The sequence below is a fragment of the Topomyia yanbarensis genome, chromosome 2 (genome assembly GCF_030247195.1).
Source record: "Topomyia yanbarensis strain Yona2022 chromosome 2, ASM3024719v1, whole genome shotgun sequence".
NCBI classification, from domain to species: Eukaryota; Metazoa; Arthropoda; class Insecta; order Diptera; family Culicidae; genus Topomyia; species Topomyia yanbarensis.
Window position 1 is genome coordinate 213,191,819 of NC_080671.1, and position 21,501 is coordinate 213,213,319.

General features: G+C 37.8%; 3 protein-coding genes and 1 pseudogene across 10 annotated transcripts in view; 2 read left to right on the forward strand and 2 right to left on the reverse strand.

Annotated features, from left to right (window-relative positions):
• Positions 1 to 9,644, forward strand: part of LOC131682856 (FAD synthase-like) — a 350,246-nt gene extending 340,602 nt beyond the window's left edge. Inside the window, exons 1-2 of one of the 8 annotated variants that reach the window (XR_009304197.1) lie at positions 8,169 to 9,210; positions 9,413 to 9,644. The gene's annotated coding sequence lies outside the window, so the exon portion shown is untranslated. Of the gene's footprint in view, positions 1 to 8,168; positions 9,211 to 9,412 lie in introns of those variants that run through there. The other 7 variants (XR_009304196.1, XR_009304195.1, XR_009304199.1 and 4 more) reach the window with 7 other exon arrangements.
• Positions 9,645 to 9,867: 223 nt separating this feature from the next.
• On the reverse strand, positions 9,868 to 16,125 carry LOC131680032 (uncharacterized; annotated as a pseudogene).
• LOC131682858 (asparagine--tRNA ligase, cytoplasmic-like) lies at positions 11,866 to 12,649 on the forward strand. Its single transcript, XM_058964631.1, has 2 exons — positions 11,866 to 12,032; positions 12,089 to 12,649. Exons 1-2 carry the CDS (start codon positions 11,866 to 11,868, stop codon positions 12,576 to 12,578), a joined length of 657 nt encoding a protein of 218 aa, XP_058820614.1. The 3' UTR covers positions 12,579 to 12,649.
• A 43-nt stretch (positions 16,126 to 16,168) lies between the features above and the next one.
• Positions 16,169 to 21,141, reverse strand: LOC131680033 (uncharacterized protein K02A2.6-like). The gene is made up of 4 exons (XM_058960766.1): positions 20,468 to 21,141; positions 20,221 to 20,387; positions 18,479 to 20,148; positions 16,169 to 16,297 (listed from the first exon to the last, which is right to left on the reverse strand). The coding sequence occupies exons 1-4, from the start codon at positions 21,139 to 21,141 to the stop codon at positions 16,169 to 16,171; spliced, it is 2,640 nt and encodes an 879-aa protein (XP_058816749.1).
• Between the last annotated feature and the right edge of the window lie 360 nt (positions 21,142 to 21,501).

Genomic DNA, 21,501 nt, shown 5'->3' on the forward strand with positions numbered 1-21,501 from the left:
GCGCCCTAGAGAGCTATGAGAATATCGAACTAGCACCCTAGTGAGTTTGAGAGGGTTTATGGTAGCGCTCCAGACAACTCGTGAGCGCCCTGCAAACTAAGAGAATATCGAACTAGCGCCCAAGAGAGTTCGAAAGCGTCCTGCGAGCTATGGGAATATCATGTTGGCGCTCGAGAGAATCTGAGAGCGCCTCGCGAGCTATGTTAATATTTTTTTAGCGCCCCATAGTCATACTAGCGCCCTAGAAAGCTTGAAATCGATCTGCGAGCTATAAGAATACTATACTAGCGTCCCAGCGACCAAGGAGGCGCTCTCCGAGCTATGGGAGTATCATACTAGCGCCCCAGAGAGTCCGAAAGCGAGCTATAGGAATATCATACCGGCGCCAGAGAAAATCTGAGAGCGCCCTGCGGACGATGAGAGTTTCATAATATGCTAGGGAGTTTATCATGCTGGTGCTCATGGGATTCTGAGAGCGCCCTGCGAGCTCTGTGAATATCATACTAAAGCCCTGAAGAGCTTGAGAGCGCCTTGTGAGCTATGATATTATATATCATACTGGGGCCCTAGCGAGTATGAAAGCATTCTCCGAGCTATGGGAATATCATACTGGCACCCCAGAGAATCTGAGAGCGCCCTACGAACTGTGGGAATGTCAGATTAGCGCCCTGCGAGCTATGGAAATATCATACTGGCGCCAGAGAGAATCTGAGAGCGCCCTGCGAGCGATGAGAATATAAGGCTACCCTAGCGAGTTTGAGAGCGCCCATCGTGCTATGGGACTATTATGCTGGCGCTCTAGAGAATCTGAGAGCGCCCTGCGAGCTATGTGAATATCATACTTGCGCCCCATAGAGTCATACTAGCGCCCTGGAGAGACTGAGAGCGCCCAGCGAGCTATGAGAATATCATAATAGCACCCCAACGAGTGTGGAAGCGCTCTCCGAGCTATGTGGATATCGCAATAGCACCCCATAGGGTCTCGGAGCGCCCTGTGAGCTTTGAAAATGACAAACTAGTGTCCCTGCGAGTCTGAGAGCACCCTGCGAATATCATACTGGCGCCCCATAGAGTCATATTAGCGCCCTGTGAGCTGTGAAAAGCACCCCAGCGAGTGCGGAAGCGCTCTCCGAGCTATGGGAATATTATACTAGCGCTCCAGAGAATCTTAGAGCGCCCTACGAACTATGATATTATTAGACTAGCGCTCTAGCGAGTTTGAGAGCGCTTTGCAAACTATGTGAATATCGTAAAAGCGCTCGGGAGAATCTAAGAGCGCTCTGAAATTTATGAGAATATTAGACTAGCGCCCCAGAGAATTTGTAAGCGCCCGGCAAATTAAGATAACATCAGACTAGTAACCTAGAGAGGTTTGTGAATATCATACTAGCGCCCTGAAGAGCTTAAGAGCGCCCTGCGAGCTTTGAAAATGACAAATTAGTGCCCCTGTAAGTCTGAGAGCACCCTGCGAGCTATCGGAATATCATACTAGCGTCCTACGAGTTTTGCAAATATCATATTGGCGCCCCAGAGAGTGTGGAAGCGCCCTGCGAGCGATGGGAACATCAGACTATCGTCCGAGAGAATCTGAGAGCGCCTTGCGTTTCTTGTAAGTATCAAACTAACGTTGAAACGCTCTGCGAGGTGTGGGAATATCATACTAGTGCTTTCAAGTATCTGAGAGCAGTGGTGCAAATTTTCATTTTCAAATGCAAACTTTTAGCTCAATCAAACCCAACCATGATTCAAATTGAAAGCCTCCCTAATCATTCACTTTCAAGTTGGCGGGATTTTCATAACCAAACGGTACGTCTTCATTTCAAATTGATGCTTTTTCATTCACCAACCAAAGTTGTCATCTGCTCTGTAGAGGCCAGTTTAGGTTAAATGTTGACATATTTTGCGTTTGCAAGCCTACATGAACAGTAAGAAGTATGTTCAGAGTAGTTTTGCTTAAAAAACCTAGTCAACATCCCAGTACAGAGATATTCACAGGGTAAATGAAATCGAAAATGAATGGAAAATGATTGAGCAGCTCGGCTGTTTGAATGAATGATGTAAACGTATAACTCCGAATTGAACATAGTAGGGCATGAATTGAAATTTTTTCTTCCTTCAAGTTCAAAACAACCTGGTGAAAAATTGCAGCTCTGTCTGAGAGTATCCTGCGAGCTATGAACATATCATACCAGTGCCCCATACAGTCTGGGATCGCCATGTGAGTTACGAAAATATCATACTAGCGCGGCAGGGAGTTTGACAATACCCTACGAGTTTGAATAGATTCACAAAATTCCAATTAGCTGGATGTTTTTGTACGAGCATAGGGATCATTAAATTTGTCTTCCAGAATGATAAGGCCAACGGAATTTTTTTTGGCTCAAAAATTTTTTTTTCGGTTCCAGGAGCTGGTTAGTCGCCGACTAACCTTGACTAACCGCAACTACAGCACTGCCGATCACTAATAATGTATAACAAATTTGCATCAAATTAGAAAAAACGCATTAATTTCCATTTTTGCATCATCCTTGCGCTCCCTCGCAGAAAAGTTTGTTTAACAAACGTCCTACGCTGATCACCTTTGTTCGACGTTTTGTTAAATGTCGGGCTAGTTTTTCTGTAGGGTTTTGACGTCTTACACGCAACGCAAACAACATTGCACGCAACGCAAAATACATTATGAATTTCTATTTTGATGGAAATAAATGCATTTAATTTCGCTGATTTTTAAAAATGCATCACAAGTGATCTGCCCCTAGTGCCCGAGTGATATAATACATATTCAAATAGGTTCAACATTACTTGGATTTACGGTTCTATATCAATAACCAATCAAAGTAGTTTTGACCACATTGGCCACCTATGGCGGTTATTGATACCCCGCCAAGTTCCTAAGCTAATATCCCCCTATTTTCCAGCGAACTCTTAACCGATTTTTGCAAACTTGATTTCAAATTAAAGACATAATACTTCCATTGACTGCTATTGAATTTCATTCAGCCTTGATTTTTGGTTCCGGAATTACAGTTTGGTTATTGCGGTTACAAAGGAATTTCTCATATAAACCGGTACAATCGTAACACCCCATAGTTTAAAAATCTATTGAAATGAACATCAAAATACTTCGATTCGCTGGCCTAGATTCTTGGAATATATTGTCCACTATCGATAATTCCGGAAGTCCCGGGTTCCGGACATATTTCAGAATCAAAGCCACTTCGGTGATGACTGAACCAATTTTCACTAACCTAGTCTCAAATGGAAGGCATAGTATGAAGTTGCACCCCCCCATCTACCCCTCCTTCCTCTCACACCCCTTTCCAACTCTCTTACCTTCACCCCCCTCCCCCTCTCTTTGACAAACTTCACACCCGCATTCCCTTCACCCCAAATATGTTAGGTTTTTCCTAACGCATCCTCCCCTCCCACTAATTATGCCCCTACCATTTCCCTCCACTGCGCATTTCAAAATATGTTAAAGTGAAGACAACATTGAACTCGCGCTGTTAAGCTAATTAAATATTATATTTTTGTTTGTCTCAAGTGTGTCAGAGTCGACATGTTGCTCATCAGGTTCGTAGCAGTCGTGCACTCATATATACTTACCAAGTGTAATAAGAATGTAATAGCCATTTCCTCAATGTTATACTGAACGTAACCAGCTTTGATAAATGAGAAAGACACAATTACACCACTAGGTGGATTAAAACAGGTTTTATTGCATTTTTGTGTTTTCCTATTTTTGTATTATTATATTTTTGTGTTTTCGTACTTTTGTATTTTTAAATTTTGTATTTCTGTATTTCTACCATTCCGAATTATTGCATTTTTGTTATTATATTTTTGTAATTTTGGATTTTTTGTCTGTATTATAACATTTTTGTGTTTTTGTATTATTGTTTCTTCATATTTTTGTATTTTTAATTTTTGTATTTTTGTATTTCTGCATTTCTGAATCATTTCAAATTTGAATTTTTATTTTCATTGTATTGTATTGTATTATGGTGAATTTCTGAAATTTTTATTTTTGAATTTTCAAATTATTTAATTTTTTAAATGATTGAATGTTAGAACTTTTTGAAATTTCTAAAATTCTAAAATTCATGAATTTTTGAAATATTGAATTTTTGAATCTAACTTTTTGAATTCCTAAATAATTTAATTTATGGATTTTTGAATATTTGATATTTTCATCCCTTGATTTTTTATTTATTGATCCTTTGAACTTTTGCATTTATGAATTTTTGTGTTTTTCTATTTTTGTTTATTTGAATTTTTGTGTTTTATAGTTTTATAGTTTTGTGATTTTGTGTTTTTATATTCTTGTGTTTTTGTATCTTTGTGTTCTTGTATTTTTGGGTTTCAGTATGTTGAATTTTTCTATTCTTGTATTTTTTAAGTTTTGTATTTTCGTATTCGTAGTTTTGTATTTTAGTATATTCGAATTTTGGTATTTTGTTATTTTTGTATTATTAAATTGATGTATTGTTGGATTGTTGTATTTCTGTATTTGAGTATTTTTGCACTATTTTATTCTTGGATTTTTAGCATTTTTGTATTGTTGTAATCTTGTATTTTTGCATTACTGAATTTTTGTATTTTCATATTTTCGTATTTTTGCATTTCGTTTTTTTGTGTTTCAGTATTTTTGTATTCTGGTATTTTTGCATTTTTAGTAATATCGTATTTTTGTATTTTCGTATATTTGTATTTTCGTTTTTTTACTCTTTTGTTTTTTGTATTTTGGTATTTTTGTGATTTAGAGCTTTTATATTTTTGTGATTTTGTATCTTTGTGTTTTTGTATGTTTTCTATTATTGCATTCTTGTATTTTTGCATTTTCTTTTTTGTTTTTTAAAATTTTTGTATTTGCCTATTTTGGCACTTTCGTATTCATACATATTTGTATTTTTGTATTGTTGTATTTCTGTATTTGAGTATTTTTGTATTCTTGTATTTTTAGTATTTTAGTTTTTTGTATCATTGAATTTTTTGTATTTTTATATTTTTATGCTCTTGTATTTTTGTATTATGGTATTTTTAATTTTTTACTATTTTTTTATTTATATTTTTGTATGAGTTTTTGTATTTCTGTATTGTTTCATTTTTGAATTTTAGTAATTTTGTATTGTTGGATTGTTATATTTCTGTTTTTCAATAATTTTGTATTTTTAACATTTTTGTACTTTTTTATCCCTGTATTTTTATATTTTTTGTGTTTATAGATTTTTGTATTTTTGAAATTTATATGTTTTTAGAATTTTAGTATTTCTGTATTTTAGTTTGTTTGTATTATTGTGTTTTTGAATTTCTGGATTTATATATTTTGTCTTTTTCTGAAATTTGAATTTTTGAACTTAAGAATTTTTCAATATCGGATTTTTATAAATTTTCGAGGTTTTTAATTTTAAACATTAGAATTTTTGAATGGTTCGAAATATTGAATTTTTGGTTATTGAAATTTCTAAAATTTTCATCTTCTTGAATTTTTGAATCTTTGACTTTTTGAACTTTTAAATACTCGAATTTATGATTTTTTCAATTTCTGAATATTTAGTATTCTGTTATCTTGAATTTTTAATTTATTGATCCTTTGAATTTTTGCATTTATATATTTTTGTATTTTGTTTTTGATGTATTTTTGTGTTTTTGCGTTACAAACGCAATTTTTACAATTTTACAATACAATTTTTGTGTTGTTGCGTTGAATTGCAGAAGTTTTTAATTTTAGAAAACAAGAATTTTTTAATTACTGAATTCTTGATATTTTTTAATATTTGAATGTTTGAATTTGAATTTCTGAATTACAGAATTTTTGAATTCTTTGCTCTTCGAATTTTGGAATTTTTAATAATTGAATATTGGGAGTTATTGAATTTTTGAAACCAGAATTTTCAAATTTTTGCATGTTTTAATCAATAATTTTTCGAGTTTTTGAATTTCCGAACCTTTGAATTACCGGATCTTTGAATTTTTATTTCTTTTCCAATTTTTGGATTTTAGAAATCTTCGAATTCTTGAATTTTCGAATATTCGAATTTCTGAATTTTTGATGTCTTCAATTTTTGATCTTTTGAATTTGAGAATTTTGTGCTAAGAAGGGGTTTTCATTTTTTTTGTATTTTTAGTGCTTTTTAATTTTAGTAATTTTGTATTTTTAATTTTTTCTTTTTGTATTTGTATTTTTATTGTGGTTGTATTAATTTGATTTGGAATTTTTGCATCTTTGTATTTTAGAACTATTGAATTTGTAATACTTGAATTGCATTACATGAATTTTTGTATCATCGTGTTCCTGAATTTTTGGGTCTTACTTTTTGAACATTTCGATTTTTGAAGTTTATAATTTTTAACATTTGAATTCTTCAACTTTCCTGAATTTTTGAAGATTTGATTTTTTTAATTTTAGACTTTTTTTTAATAATAACATTGTTTAATTTTGGAATATTCATTTTTTTTAATTTTTGTGGATGTTTGTTGTTGTTATTGGAATTCTCTAATCTCAAAATTTTTAAATTTTTGATTACAGATATCTTGAATTTTAGATATTTTTAGCAAGCAATTTATATATTTTTGTTACTTCTGTCATTTATTTTCAAAAAACTATAAATTTTTCGCTCTCAACGTCTTGTATTTCTGATTGTTATAATGTACAAAATTTATCATGTTTTAGAATTTCGTTCAGTTTTTGAATTCACAAATTATTGAATTTATCATTCCTCAGTTGTGCTTAATAACACTAGTAACAGTGACGTAGTGCTCTGCCAGTGATGTTATGCAGCAAAGCTAGCGTTGTGTGGCTGGACCACATAGTCGCAGCGAAGGATACCAAGCTGCACAAAGCCGCTGACGGTCCACCTGAAGAGGTGTTATCAAACCCGCCGGCGGATGTGCAAACCAACCTGTGATTCACTTATTTGTCCGATTTACTCCACAGTTTACAGAGAACAATTGCGCAAAAACTGAAGTCAAAAAAGTCTACCTATCGTGCACAATTGGAATCCGTCTTTGTAGCAATTTTGCTCGATAAGTAGACTTTTTTGGCTTCACTATCTGCACTCTTTGCGCCCCTTTATACCCACTAAGACGTCCAAAAAATTGTTGCAAAACCGTTCAACACGGGTCCAACGATGAACGTTTGTTGAACGGTTATTTGGACGTTGTACAAATTGGTCCAACGAACGTCCTTTACTGGACGATTTTGAAACCAACCGTTCTTAGAGGGTACCCGGTCAAACCATTCGGAATTTGATTCGGAATCCTGAATGGAGTCAGTATGGATTCCAAATCAAATGCAACAACCGATTCTAAGTCGGAATCGGTTGTTGCATTTGATTTGGAATCCATAATGACTCCATTCAGAAATCCGAACCGGTTCCGGAATGAGTTTAACTGGGTACTAGTGCCTTCGGTTTACTCAAATATACTCAGTCAAACCGATTCCGAAACCGGTTCGGTATCTTTAATGAATTCAATAAGGATTTCGACTTAGCTCAAATGCAATAACCTATTCTGACTCAGTAGGTTTCGGAATCGGTTGTTGCCTTTCAACTGGATTCGATAGGTAGACTGGTTTGACCAGGTACCGGGTAAGCCGACTGAGTGGTATCGATTTGATCTGCAGTAACTTGGTATCCACAAAAACGCACTGTGCTTGTGCCTAAGCATATCATTTATACAAAATATCAAAGTACTACATCCGTAGCAACGTTACATTGCATTTATGTGCGTTATCCATCTTCACTGCCGCTTAGTCGGCTTTAAACTAGCCATAACCCATGTTTGAGTAAACCAGACGAACGAGTGGATCACAGATTTGATTGCACTTCCGACGGATGATTTACAAACACGTTCTCCAGCGGAAACTTGGCCTCAGCTGTGTGGCCAAGCTGCATCACACTAACTTTGCTGCATAACATCACTTGGCAGAGCATTGTATAACTGTTACTAATGTTAATAAGTACAACTGAAAAATCAAACAATTAAACAACTAGAAAATTCAAATACTGCAGTCCAAAATTCCGAAACAAATTATGCAGAAATTATCCACACAAATCCAGAAATACAAAACTTTAAGAACTTTTTTTCAGATTAACTAATATTAAATGTACTTTGTAAAACATTTTCAATTTTTCCTGAATAATATTTCTAAATCGATGAAAGGAGTATGAGCTGTCATTAAACGTCAAATTTTGACGTTTATAGACAGCTTTTACACGTTTCATTGATTTAGAACCACTTTGAATTATTTGTTACTCTATGGGAGGCGGGATGCCCCACCCGAAGGTACCATCCGCCGGCAGGCATGCTGGCGACCGGATGGCGTGCGAACGGCAGGCAAAAGGCATGCGAATGGCGGGGCTAATATTCATAGCAAAAAACGCAGCCATCCGCCTGGTTGTTGCATCTGAGCCTGCATTTCGTTCGCCCGTCACTTGTCGGCATGTATTGAGGCGATCGGTGTTGGCAGGTGGGGCATCTCGCCCTCAGTTAGCCATCCATCTGCCGTGGTAATGTGGGTAAGGGCCCAGATAAGCTGAAATTCCGTTCCGATTCCGTTCCGTTTTGACGTTGTGGATCGCAGTGGAACTTATGTTCAACCCTGTGCATATGTCTAAACCAGAGCAAAACAAATCGATCATCTCTTTTTCTCCTATCAATTTTTCTTTCGTGTGTCATCATGCGTTGCGTTACCAGTCAGAAAGAGATAAAAAACTTTGTTTACATATAGTATTAAAAGCAGCAAACGAAAATTTCAATCACGTTTTAAATCTTTCTGCAATTAAAAATATATATTAGCAAAAGTTTTTCACTACAATCGGAGCATAAAAAAGTTCCGGAAGTGCTTGTGGAGTTTTGTTGTTGTTTTTCCGAATAGTAAGCTAGCGAGAGTGGATATTTTTTAACACCATGTCAACAAAAATGACAAATTGTTGATGAGCGATGTACGGTTGAAATAATGCCTGATGATAAATTCTATTCTATTGCGAACAATAAATCACCTTTGTGTATTGGTATTATGATGTGTAATTATGATGTGTAATTCGATTAATCCAAATCAGATTAGAAACTAGTGTAGGAAGATCTTGTGTAGTGTTTTAAGGAGCCAATAAGAAGATCATGTAGTGAGAAGACTTCACCCCGGAAGCTTAAACAAGGTTCCCACTGATAGTGATTCCATTGTACTGAAGATATAATACTTTTTCATTTGTAAACTCATTCATGTCGTTTTTCATTGAAAAACACCGAGGCGGTGGATTGCCTTGGTGTTTCACTTTCTAGCAGAAGTGGGAATGAAACACGTCCAGTGGCCTGCTCTTCTGCTAGAAAGTGCAACTCGAGAGCAATCCACCGCCCCGGGGTTTTTCAATAAATTCAGTTTGATATTTGTTTCTTTTCTGTACTCTTTCAGTTGAAGGCTCTTTTGTATGGCAATACAAATTACGAAATTACAACGAGTGAAACGTGTTAGCATCTTTGATACACAGCTGCTATTTGGACCAGCGATCATGCAGTTTTGAAGGCTACACGTGGAAATGGATACCCTCGATACGAGATTTCAACGTGCCATAATGCGATTTGGAGCTGGCTGATAACTATTCGACTAAAACTATATAAGGAATAGACAAACGAATGAAATATCACCACACGCTGTTTTTACTAAAGATTATGAATGAAAGAAAGCCAAATTCCTTTCTTCTCTCTATAGAATGTCATTACGATTCAGTTTATTCTTCGTATATCGCTTTTGGCTCCCAGAGTGTGCACGTCTAATTTTAAGAGAGTTTTAAACTGCTGAATTGTTCCAAAGCAAGAGGGCAAACTTTTATAACTTAACTGGATATTTTCTTTCGATACATAAAGCAATTTACTTTAGAAACATAATTTATTCATTCGCAATATATTTGTCCATGTTTCTGTAAGAGTTATAATTCACTTCGATCGGGTGAAATTGCATAAATATTCTATCTTAGACTCTCGAGAATCGTGCCTCCCACTGAGAGGGTTACATCTCTTTATATCATCGTAGCCTATCTATTTATTGTACCTAACCGAACACATCGTCTGCTGTTCAAATTATGGGATATAAAATTGGTATCCCTACTTCGCACAAAATCTCTACCTCTTCCAGTATATTCATCGGAACATAGTGTAGCACCCTAATAGTTTGAGAAAAATTAAATCATCTACCCTATATGTTTAACTGTTTCAATCTGGAGCCCTTTTATTCGGTTTGCCTTCGAGTCACCAACATCGGCAGGAAGCACCACATTTCCACCAAGAATCCACTAAATAATGTTACGACGTTGCACCGATTATTTAAAGCGGCTGTCTGCCAATAGAAGATTGGGAACATGAGAAAAACTATACGCAGTGAATCATTCGATTAGTTATTTTGTCTCATTGACTATATTATTCTACATCGCATGGTGCAAACCCCAACGATTCATAGAACGGTGGTGTGTTGCTCTAAATCATAATGTCCCGCTGTTCTGTTTAGTCACCCAGTTGTTATGGTTGTCCTCAAGGCTCCTAATGGCACCTGTGAAATATCAAAGAAAATATTTATTGAAAGCTATTCAAATTGACTTGAAATAATCGTACATTGTACTCCCATCGCGTGGCGACACATACTTTTTCACGAAAATTCAGCCAACGGTTATAAAAAAACATCCACACCCCTAGGGGGAAATCACTCTAAACGTTGGACTAAAATAAATTAGTGATTTTTTTTATTCCCAAAATCTCGACTAGTTTTAGCTAATCTTGAATAATCCTACCTATAGTTTTCAATAGTCTTGGTTTAGATAGCAGCTGTCACTTCGACCCATTACGCACTGCTGTTGTAAGGAATTCTCTTTCCGGAAGAAGCTGCCCTGGGGTTAATATTTTCTTCGGACCGAAGCAACATTGCTAACATCAATCTGATCAGTCTAATTCAAAATTGGAATCGATTTATCCTACACCAGATGCACTAAGAACTGTTGGAGGCTATGAAGAAGGAATGTTTTATCCCCCACGATACGGTTAGTGGTATACGAAGAATCTACTATCCGTTTCACCCCGACCGTTCGTTCCGGGGGGCGTAGATGCACATGCAACACCCGGAAGAATGTCAGGAATGCTTGGACAGCGAAGTTCAACAGTATGACGCTAACTATGAAAAGTTTCAATTCTTAGTGGTAAGTTGGGTGGTTTCTTTCTTTAAGATAATTTTTTTTTGAATTTAATATAATCTCTTCTCGTTAGATTACCATCCGACGTTGGCAGCCGAAACTGATATCTATGCTGAGATGGTAAAAGAAGCATAACCTACTCGTAGTAACAAGAATGAAACGGAAATCAATCCCCTTTTCGGCACTCAACAAACGTTGCCAGTAAGTACTCTTATCCATTACACTTGCCGGAAAGTGAACGGCCGCTGAAATTCAACCAACGGTGATGGATAATAATAATTGAATATTGATCCAATTTTTCTCACCACCTCCAGACGATCTCTACACCTTGGAAAAGCGTGGCGATGACGAGTTCGGTGATGGAACAGCGGAAAAACCCTTCAAAACAATCCTACAAGCCATGAAGCACGCCGGCAAGGAACCTTTCCCAAGAATTTATGTAAACGCTACGGATGCAAAATCGGAATCACCCTACGAACTAGTAGCCAAATCTCAGCTCAAGAAAATTCTTGAAAAGCGTTCTCAGCGATACCTTGTGTCAGAGGTTCCAGAAGGTAAGTCCGCTCCCGGTGGACATGAGCTGCACGTTGATTATTGGTAGCTAATTGGATTAGCTCCGGCCGGTGGGGCAGATTCTATTTTGAACGAGGATGCTTATCCTGATGTCTAGCTCGATAACAGACACATTATGATTAGAGGCGAAAATACTTCTAAGATTCTCAAGATGAGAGATGTCATTATGATGGCATTTAGGGAGCATTATCATGAACGTGGTTACACGGAGGTAACGCCGCCGACGCTGGTGCAAACACAAGTTGAAGGAGGGTCGACTCTGTTCAAACTGGACTATTTTAGGTAAATAAAAAATGTTCGCATTAGAAGTATTTGCTCAAACAATAAATACATTTTAGGGCGGAAGCATTCCTGACGCAAAGCTCACAAAAATATATGGAAACCTGTTTGCCGGCATTGGGCGACTATTGCATTTCTCAAAGTTACCGTGCAGAGCAGATTCTTGCTCGCCGTGATTTAGCAGAATACAGTTATATTGAGGGTGAATGTCCCTTTATTACTTTCAAAGAGCTACTTGATCGGCTGGAAGATTTGATAGTAGATGTTGTCGATCGAGTATTGAAATCTCCGTGGGGTCATCTTAACCCGAATTTTATGCCACCGAACTATGTCGATGCTATTGACTGGCTAAAGGAGAACAACGTCACCAAGAATGATGGAACTTTTTATGAGTTTGGCGATGATATTCCGGAGGGTCCGGAACGAAAAATGACGGCGCAAATAAACGAACCAATAATGCTGTGCCGGTTTCCCGCGAAAATTAAATCATTTTACATGTCTAGATGTGAAGACGATCGCCGATTAATTGTCGGAGGTCGATTTCTCTGAACAGTATTACTAAAAAGCTAGAAATTGACACTTTTACTTTAAGAAAATAAAATATTGTCATTCTATATCAATATATTTGTATTATAGGGGACCTCGGGGCAAGTCCGACACCTTAAGCGCAATATTTTTTCTAAAATTCCACAAAGCTCCTAAAATTTTATATTCTGTGCATAATCCTTGTTTAGGTGGTTCTTAACAAAATATAATTTTTTCAGCGTTTCAAAAAATTGAATTCATTAAAAATTATTGGTTGCCAAAAAATGGAGAAAAATGACATTTTAAAAACGCTGCGGGTAAGACCGACACCCCAAAGGGGCAAGAGCGACCCCCTTTTAAACTTTCTTTATGTCCAATTTTTTCCATTAAAAATGTATTGTGTATGTGTGATAAAGTGTAATTATGTGTATATGAGTATGTGTGATGCAAACGCATGCTTTCTGTAGTTTCATCGCGTAGCAAGAGGAAGAGCATTCGTATGCGTGGTGTTATGAATAAATAGTGTTTAACGCATGGTTTATATTATGGTACGGGTTTACTCAAGTAATTCTTTCGAGCTTAATTGCCACTTGTATAGCCATTCTAAGTAGGAAGAGCTGTTCTGCAAGCAGATTATATACGCTATTACTAGGACTCATTCACTTAAAAGTGACGCACGCTTCGTAGTAAGCTATCCGGTTCGTGTTGTGATTTTTCGGAACACTTTGATCAATAATCCGGCGGTCAATGAAAATTTTTCATCAATATCATTTCAATATCTCATATTAGATTATACTTTTCGTTTCTGTTTGTAATATAACTATGAATCACGTTCAATTTAATTCCTAATTTTTTTGGTCGGCTTTTAGACAATACTGATAAATAAAGACAAAAAACATAGTTTTTGTGTATTTCAATTATTAACATGACGTAATTATAGTATAATTGAACACAACAAATATACCCAGTCGTTCGTATCGATTCAAAAACGAATCCAATCAACTAAACACCGTGTCGGTCTTACCCCACCCAAAACTGTCGGTCTTACCCCAACCGCGCACATTTTTGTTAAATGCTCAATTAACAGTATTGAAATACTCAAACTTATCTTCAATACACTCAAATAACGATATGGAGAGTAGAATAGAATGTGTGATACAAAAACTGGTCATTTTCAAAGCTTTTGTGCTATTGAAACCTTAAAATGTATCAACTAAAAATAACATCCAAGCGCGCATCAACTTTGCTTTCGCTTGTTTTGTTTATTTTGTTGACGTTTAATGAATCCATACGGCATCGATGTGTATCGAAATGCCTAAAATAATCGTACTAATAATATCTTGTCATTATTGTATGATTTAGAATTTGATAACTAGGAAAAGTCGTGAGGTGTCGGGCTTACCCAGGGTGTCGGGCTTACCCCCAGTTCCCCTATCTAATAAAGCAACATACAGAGAGATGAGGGAATTTTATTAGGCACCTAAAAGCCCGTTGACATGAACGCGTATTTTCAGTTGCAGGCAATACTCTTATCACATATCCTTCGGGGTCGTTCCCATTAACCAAAGTACGGCACTCTCTGATTGAATTTGAACTTCCTGGCTAGAGTGAGTGTTCGAAGTGCTTACCAAACAGCCCGGTTGTCGAGGTTCCAGTGCAATCCACTAGTGCTACATACGGCCCGTTGTCCAATAGGAACAAGCGAACACCAGATACGTTCGTGTACCAACCGAGGGGAAATTTGAATTAAGTGGGTTCCCGCCGGTAGCAGCCAACTGAGAGTTACTGGATCGCAAGAATACAAATGCATTCGGTAGAATGTCACGGGCCAGGGACAAAGTATTAATGTTGGCCATGATTTGGTACAACCGGCCAGAACTTTCACACAACACCAGAATTCGACTTATTTCGCTATCGTAACTGGTGCTCTAAATCGCTTTGAGAGATTTTGTAAAATCTGTAGCATTTGGGTGTTTTGATTATCTGTTAAATAGACATCAGTAACGAGTGAAATTTTTTTTTAATTTGTAATGTTCTTACCTTGCAATTCAACCGCTTTCCTTAAGTCATAGATTAATCGGTGCAGGAATCGAAATTCCCCGTCACCGAACTGTTCTTCTGTGCCAATATTTTCCTTAAGAAAGTCAACCCATCGATTCGTACCCCCGTCGACGGCAATGCGGATTTTTGCTGGAATTTGACAAGCTCATCCCATATTCTATTATTCACACACCAATTAAACGAAAACAGTTGATAGTTGATAGTTGATAGTCTCGCCCAAAACAAGATATTAAATAAAAGATATTATCCAGTAGATCCAAAATCACGATAATGCATTTGACTTGATATATTGTTGTTGCCAACGAAAATTGTGTTTTTTGGCTTACACATTTTTCAAAAAAGCGCTCCAAAACAACATTCGCCCCCAGCGCACGCATACGAAAACTGAGAACCGCAAAATTTTGTGATATAAAACAGAGCTACATGACAGCCATGACAATGATATATACGCTTTTCATAATATTACCATAGCTGAGAAACAGCTGGGGGTCCGAATTGGCCAGCGGTCCGAATTGGGCCACTTCCCCCTAGATGTGCACACATGCACACACAGACATTGACCGAACTCGACGAACTGAATCGAATGGATTATGACATTCGGCCCCCGCGTCTCAGTTGAAAAGTTGATTTGTGGAGTGATTGCATAGTATTTCTTTATATGCAAAAAGCACAAAGGTTTAGATAATTTCATGTGCGATCGCACTTTCCAACTCATAACTCCAGAACCAGATCCAAATAAAATTCAATAGCAGCCTATGGCTATGTTGCACCTTTCATTTGAGTATAACATTGTTTAAATCGGTCCAACCATCTCAGAGAAAAGTGATATTATTTGATACTCACATACATGCACAAACTCAGCTGAGAGCCATCGAGCGCGTCCACGGGTGGCGGATGCAGGAACGACCTGTATCCAGTGTAGGTTAGTTGCGAATAGCCAAAATAAGCAACTCTGGATGAGCAACGCGTTCAGAGAGCAAATCAGGTGACATTTCGGGCGGTCTGGGTCGCTTTTAAACGTAATATGGTGTTGAGCAAATTCACCTGCTACAAGCAGCTGCGGCCGTGGTGTATCCGGCGAGCTGAAATCTCATTGCCGCACACTGGAAGCAGATGGACATTGACTCTTACCGTTTCGGTACGATTAAAATTCCCATGCAAGCGTAGAACCGGTGTAGCATTTCGTTCCGGAGCACGATCAGCGCGGAGTATAGCGGTTCGTGGTAACACACAAACGATAGATTTCAGCGGAATTGGTGTCGCTTCTGGTAGCGACTCAGTATCCCGTTTGGTACTTGATCGAGCGAGTCCGGTCGACTTTTCAGACAGCAGGAACAATTACACGTTGGTCGGTAGCCCAGTGGGGACGATACTGCAATGAACGGAAGTCAGTAATGATTTTTCATATTTATTCGCCATCGAACTTACCCGCACCGTTTGATGCATCTTCCCCCTCATTCGGTTTCGGTATGTTACAATTTCCCGTGCAAGCGTAGATCCGGTATAGCATCTTGTGCCGGACCACGATCAGCCCGGAGTATAGCGATTCGTTGTTAAGCACAATTGACACGATCGATCAGCAGAATTTGCGTTTGTTCCGGTAGCGATTCGCTATCCTCCGTTTGTTGCCTTTGAACGAGCGAATTGTTGGACAGCAGGAACAAATACACGTTGGTCACAAACTGTAAACAGAAATAAACAACATCAATTTTCTTCTTTAGTAGGTGAGGCAAAACAATGATTTTACTAAAGCACATGAGGCAAAATGATATATTTACTAGCAGGTGATGCAAAACGATATATCGATATTTCAGCATGAGAAACAGATGCAGATTAGAATATCGCGAATGTTTATATTGTTATATCCCTCAACTACTCACTGATACTATGCAGATCAAATTAACCAACAGAATGCACGATTGTTTGCTAGGAACGACTTTAATTTTACTATCTACAATTGGGAAAACTGCGACACAATAAGCCAATGATTAGAGTTTTAATATCTAATAAAAAGGTTTCAGATGAACTTGTCCATTGCAAGTTATTCACAATGGTAGCCAATGAATAAATTTTGATACACATAAAAGCAGTCTATAATGCAATGAAACTTGACCACCACAAGAACTAGGTCATAACTGGAACACTACGCACTCGTTTTCAAAACAACTTATTTTCGTCGTCATTTTAATTACACATATATGTTGTCTTCAAATTGCATGTCTGTCCTTATACCAACTGAATAAACTTTTTTTTTCCTAAGATTTGGAACAACAGTGGTACAAAAAAGATTTAACATTAACTTTTTGTTTGTAACCATTTGAAATCTATCTAATGGCAATAATATAATATCAAATGTTTATATTCAGAGTAACAACAGTCAAAACAATGTTGACAGCTCTATGTGGAAGCTGTGGAACGAAATGTCAAATATTTGTGGAACGGAAGATTTTCTTCGAGTTTAACACAACCCTGATCACGAAACGGAATAGTTTTCATTCCGTTTTAGAGAGAGATAAAAATAGAAAAAAGGGCAGCCAGAAAAGGGATGCAAGAAAACGGAATTCCGTTTCTGAGCTTATCTGCACCCTAATACACTGACGCAAATCTACTTAAGAATTGCATAAGTTGCAACTTATGAAGCTACACAATTTTGATTTCATTGAACGCTTATGCATTTCATAAGTTCGCCCTATGGAATTTATAGACGTATGTAATGATGTTCATAATCGTATTATTGTGCAAATGTCAAAATTTTACCATATGAAATCAGTGAAAATAGGAAACTAGGCATTTTTGGAAGTGGGTTGAATTTAATTTTTTTTTTTCGAATTCGGAGAAATGAAATGCAAGTAAATATTCTTCGTTACTCATTGCTCCATATTTTACATTACTTTCATAAGAAATGTAATGATTTTCTCAAACTTTCAATACTTCTTTTCAATTCATTTACAGCTTTTTGGAAATATTATGAGACATCACAAACTCATCAAAACATCAAACTAACTTATCTTTAGCTCCAAATTCATGTGAATTAATTCGTTTAAATAAAAAATATATGTTACAAAATGAAAAATATGATGTAACTCCGCATCATATTTTTCATTTTATAACATATATTTATTTTCTTGAATTAGTGCCATATATACATATATGATACATCTATGGATTTCATAACATGTGGTCCTCCAAACATCTACCTTATGATCTACCTGACAAGAGATAAGCTGGGACGGGACCTGCGGATAGATGTTTTGTTTTTCTTTGAAAATGAATATGAAATTAAAAAAAAATAATATTCTAACCCCTTTATGAAAGATACTGCAACAAATTGTAGGTTATAATTCGATAATATACATACGGAAAACATTCAGAGTTCAATGCACCGCATATCGACAGTGATGTTTGTAGTGTCGCAGTCCAAAAAAGAAAAGATGCTCCTCGCTTCCTTGCAAACCTTATTCTCTTTATTTCCGTTTTCCTATTTCCCCTGCGGCTAGTTGCAAGAGTGACGCTCTGGCGCACTCCCTGCAGCTGAACTCAAAAGGGGTGAATGACAATCGATGCTACAGCTCCTCTTTTTCTTAGGTGTTTCTTTGAACAGTATTAATTTTAAAATCTTGTAAATACGCTGGCGGCTTGACTTCCCTACGTTTGCGCTCGACAGGCTCACCGTCATCGGACTTATTACCTGTTGTGATGTTTACTGGGTTAGAGCTGATTTTAGTTTGCTCTGTGTTATTCAAAACTGCATCCGAAGAAACGTCTCTATTGCTACTCTTATCTAAAGACCCTGAATTAAGTAGTTTCAAATGCGATACATTCCGGTGGATCTCGCGACCTGAAATATTTAAACGAAGAGTTACATTCGCGCCATTTCTGTCAATGATGACCCATTCCTCTGAACTGAAATTCGTTGATAACTTATTATCTTTTATCATCCTGCGCACCACTACTTTATCTCCAATTTGCATGTTGCTCGGTCTTGCTTTTCTCCGATGGTCGGCATATTCTGCTCCTTTATATTTTTGTTCTTTATCTCGGTCGCGAGCTTCTTCTACAGTCTTTCTCGAGATTAGAGGAAGCGAAGGTAGTTTATCTTTGAATATTCGTCCAAACATCAGTACTGACGGCGCTACTCCGGTGGTGGAGTGCGGTGTTGAATTATACATTAATATGCACATTCTTAAATCCCACTTCCAATCCGTTTGTTCCTCTTGGCTTATTCTGAGATGCTTTTTGATCATACCATTTATTCGCTCCACCTCTCCGTTAGCTTGCGGCCAATACGGAGTTGTCTTTCTCAGTTGAATACCGTACTGGTCGCAGAAACGTTTTAGTTTTCCACTTATGAATTGAGGCCCGTTATCTGTTTTTAGAGTTTCTGGAAATCCAAACCGACAGAAGGTCTCATGAAATGCCTTAACTGTTAGTGGTGCAGTGATTTGTTTCATTACAATAACTTCGATGAATCGGGTAAAATAGTCAACAATCACTAATAGATTGTGACCTGAAGGAAGCGGTCCTACGAAGTCTGCTGCCAAATCAATCCACGGTCTCTCCGGCATTTGGGTACGTTTTAAAGGCTCAGGAGGGTCCAGTGCCGACACAATCGTACAAGATTTGCAGCCTTTCACCGTTTGCTCTACATCTCGATCGATCCCGGGCCACCAAACCTTCTGTCGAAGCCGTCTCTTCATACTAACGATTTCAGGGTGTGATTCGTGCGCTAGATTCAATATCTGTTTCCGAAGGGCGCATGGGACAACAAGCCGATCGCCTCGTAGCAGCAAATCACCTGATCTTATTAGTTCTAATTCGAAGGGTTTATACCCTTTTATCGCTTCCGACCAGGATCCCCCATCTAAAACTGCAAAAAGTTCCATGAAGGTAGAATCCCTTGCTGCGTATTCCTCAATCTCTTTAAGAGTTATTGCTTGGAGGATTGTTCCTTCTGTCAGGTATCTAATATAAAACTCTCCCTCGTCGTCGAAAGGTTTTGGTTGTGACAAACTTAATCGTGAAAGGGCATCCGCTAAGTTCGTAGCTCCGGGTTCATAAATAACATCAAACTGATAGGATTGATCACGCAAGACCCATCGTTCAATGCGTGGACACGGCTTCGAGCGACAACTAAAAAGAAAGTGTAGTGGCTTGCAATCTGTGATCAACTTAAATGTTGTTCCCATGAGGTACAACCGAAACTTTTCCACTCCCCATACAAGGGCAAGTGCTTCGCGTTCTGTTTGAAAGTATTTCCTTTCAAGATCTGTTAACGCTTTGCTCGCAAAGGCAATTATCCTTTTCTCACATCGGTTATTCTCTTGAAGGAGTACCGCTCCTAAGCCGGTACTCGAACGTAAAAGGCTTCTTAGTGAATCGGTCTTTGAGGCTAAATTTGGGATGAAACGACCAACATATGTCACTAAACCTAGAAAGCTACGAAGCTCAGCCCCAGATGTCGGGGGACGGAATTGTTGAATGGCTCGAACTCTGCTTTCCGTAGGCATGATGCCATTTACCGACAGCTCATGTCCTAAAAATTCCAAAGTACATACGTTGTACTGGCATTTTTATGTGTTAAGCATAATGTTGTATTCTCTCATACGTTTGAGCAAAGCTTCCAGCCTGTTGTCATGTTCTTTCTGCGATCTCCCGAATACCACCAGATCATCTAAATAAACCAGCACCCCATCGAGACCAGCAACTACAGTTTCCATGACTTTTTGAAACAATTCTGGAGCGGAACAAATACCGAACATTAATCTCTTATATCTGAGAAGGACAAAGAAATGAAAACCATGTGAATAATTAAACCAAAATTTATTTCATCAACTTCTGTCTCTAAAAGTTACCTGAACAACCCGTACTTGGTGATAAACGTTGTTATCTCGCGGGAATGCTCGGAAAGCTCTACTTGGTGGTAAGCATCTTTGATATCCAGTTTTGAAAACTTTACGGCTCCGTTGATACTGCCGAGCAATTCTTCTATAACTGGTAAGGGGTGCTTCTCACGCACCACTGCACGGTTTGCTCGACGCATGTCTATGCAGAGTCTGATCTCTCCCGAATCCTTAAGAACTGGAACTAACGGGGACACCCATTGTGCTGGCTGATTCACACTTTCGATGATATCCTGATCAAGCAACATGCTAAGTTTTTGTTCTTTCAATCCTTCCAATGCAAAGGGTGCTCGCCGATATGGTTGCTGGACCGGCTGAACGGTTTTATCAATTGGGATTTCAACTAAAATTCCTTTCATTTTAGGGAATTCGTTCGAGGGTCCTTTTACTGCCGCTATGTCAAATCCAATTTTTAATACCTGCAATTGGCAAGCCGTTTTATCTCCGAGTAAACATTGTTGATCACCTTCGACGACGTAAAACTTTGCTTCAGCTTTACGAGGTCCTGCTTGAATGTCTGCGGTGAACATCCCCAGCACCTTCAAAGGATCTGATGCCGCATATGCTTTCAAAATGCGATCAGTTTGTTCGAACATATTGATAACCTGCACGCCAGCTTCTTTCATTTGGATTCAAATTTCAGAACATATTATATTGGCATCCGCCCCTGAATCGATGGTCATTGGGATGGTTACTCCTCCAATCTTGAAATGAAAGACATGTCGCCCCATGGCGTAAAATATATATCCTTCCTCTATATCCTTGGCTTCCTCTCGTACACTTTCTTCTCGGACCGCTCTTATTTGTTTTGTTGGTCGACGTGACGAGTCTGTGCTTTCGTTTAACTCTTGACTTTCGTTTCTAGGCTTGGCGGTGCACAACTGGTAACTTTTACCGCGATTGAATCGAAAACAACATCTGGCGAAATGACCAGTAGTTTGACATTTGTTACATTTCATTTCCTTTGCCGGGCACCATTTGCTAGC

Excerpts from the sequence above, each read along its gene's own strand:
- LOC131682858 (XM_058964631.1), top strand. The coding sequence starts at position 11,866 with ATGATTAGAGGCGAAAATACTTCTAAGATTCTCAAGATGAGAGATGTC. Across the intron at positions 12,033-12,088 it reads TTCAAACTGGACTATTTTAG|GGCGGAAGCATTCCTGACGC; the intron begins GTAAATAAAAAA and ends AATACATTTTAG.
- LOC131680033 (XM_058960766.1), bottom strand. The coding sequence starts at position 21,141 with ATGAAAGAAGCTGGCGTGCAGGTTATCAATATGTTCGAACAAACTGAT. Across the intron at positions 20,388-20,467 it reads ACCAAGTACGGGTTGTTCAG|ATATAAGAGATTAATGTTCG; the intron begins GTAACTTTTAGA and ends TGTCCTTCTCAG. Across the intron at positions 20,149-20,220 it reads GCTGGAAGCTTTGCTCAAAC|GACATGAGCTGTCGGTAAAT; the intron begins GTATGAGAGAAT and ends TGGAATTTTTAG.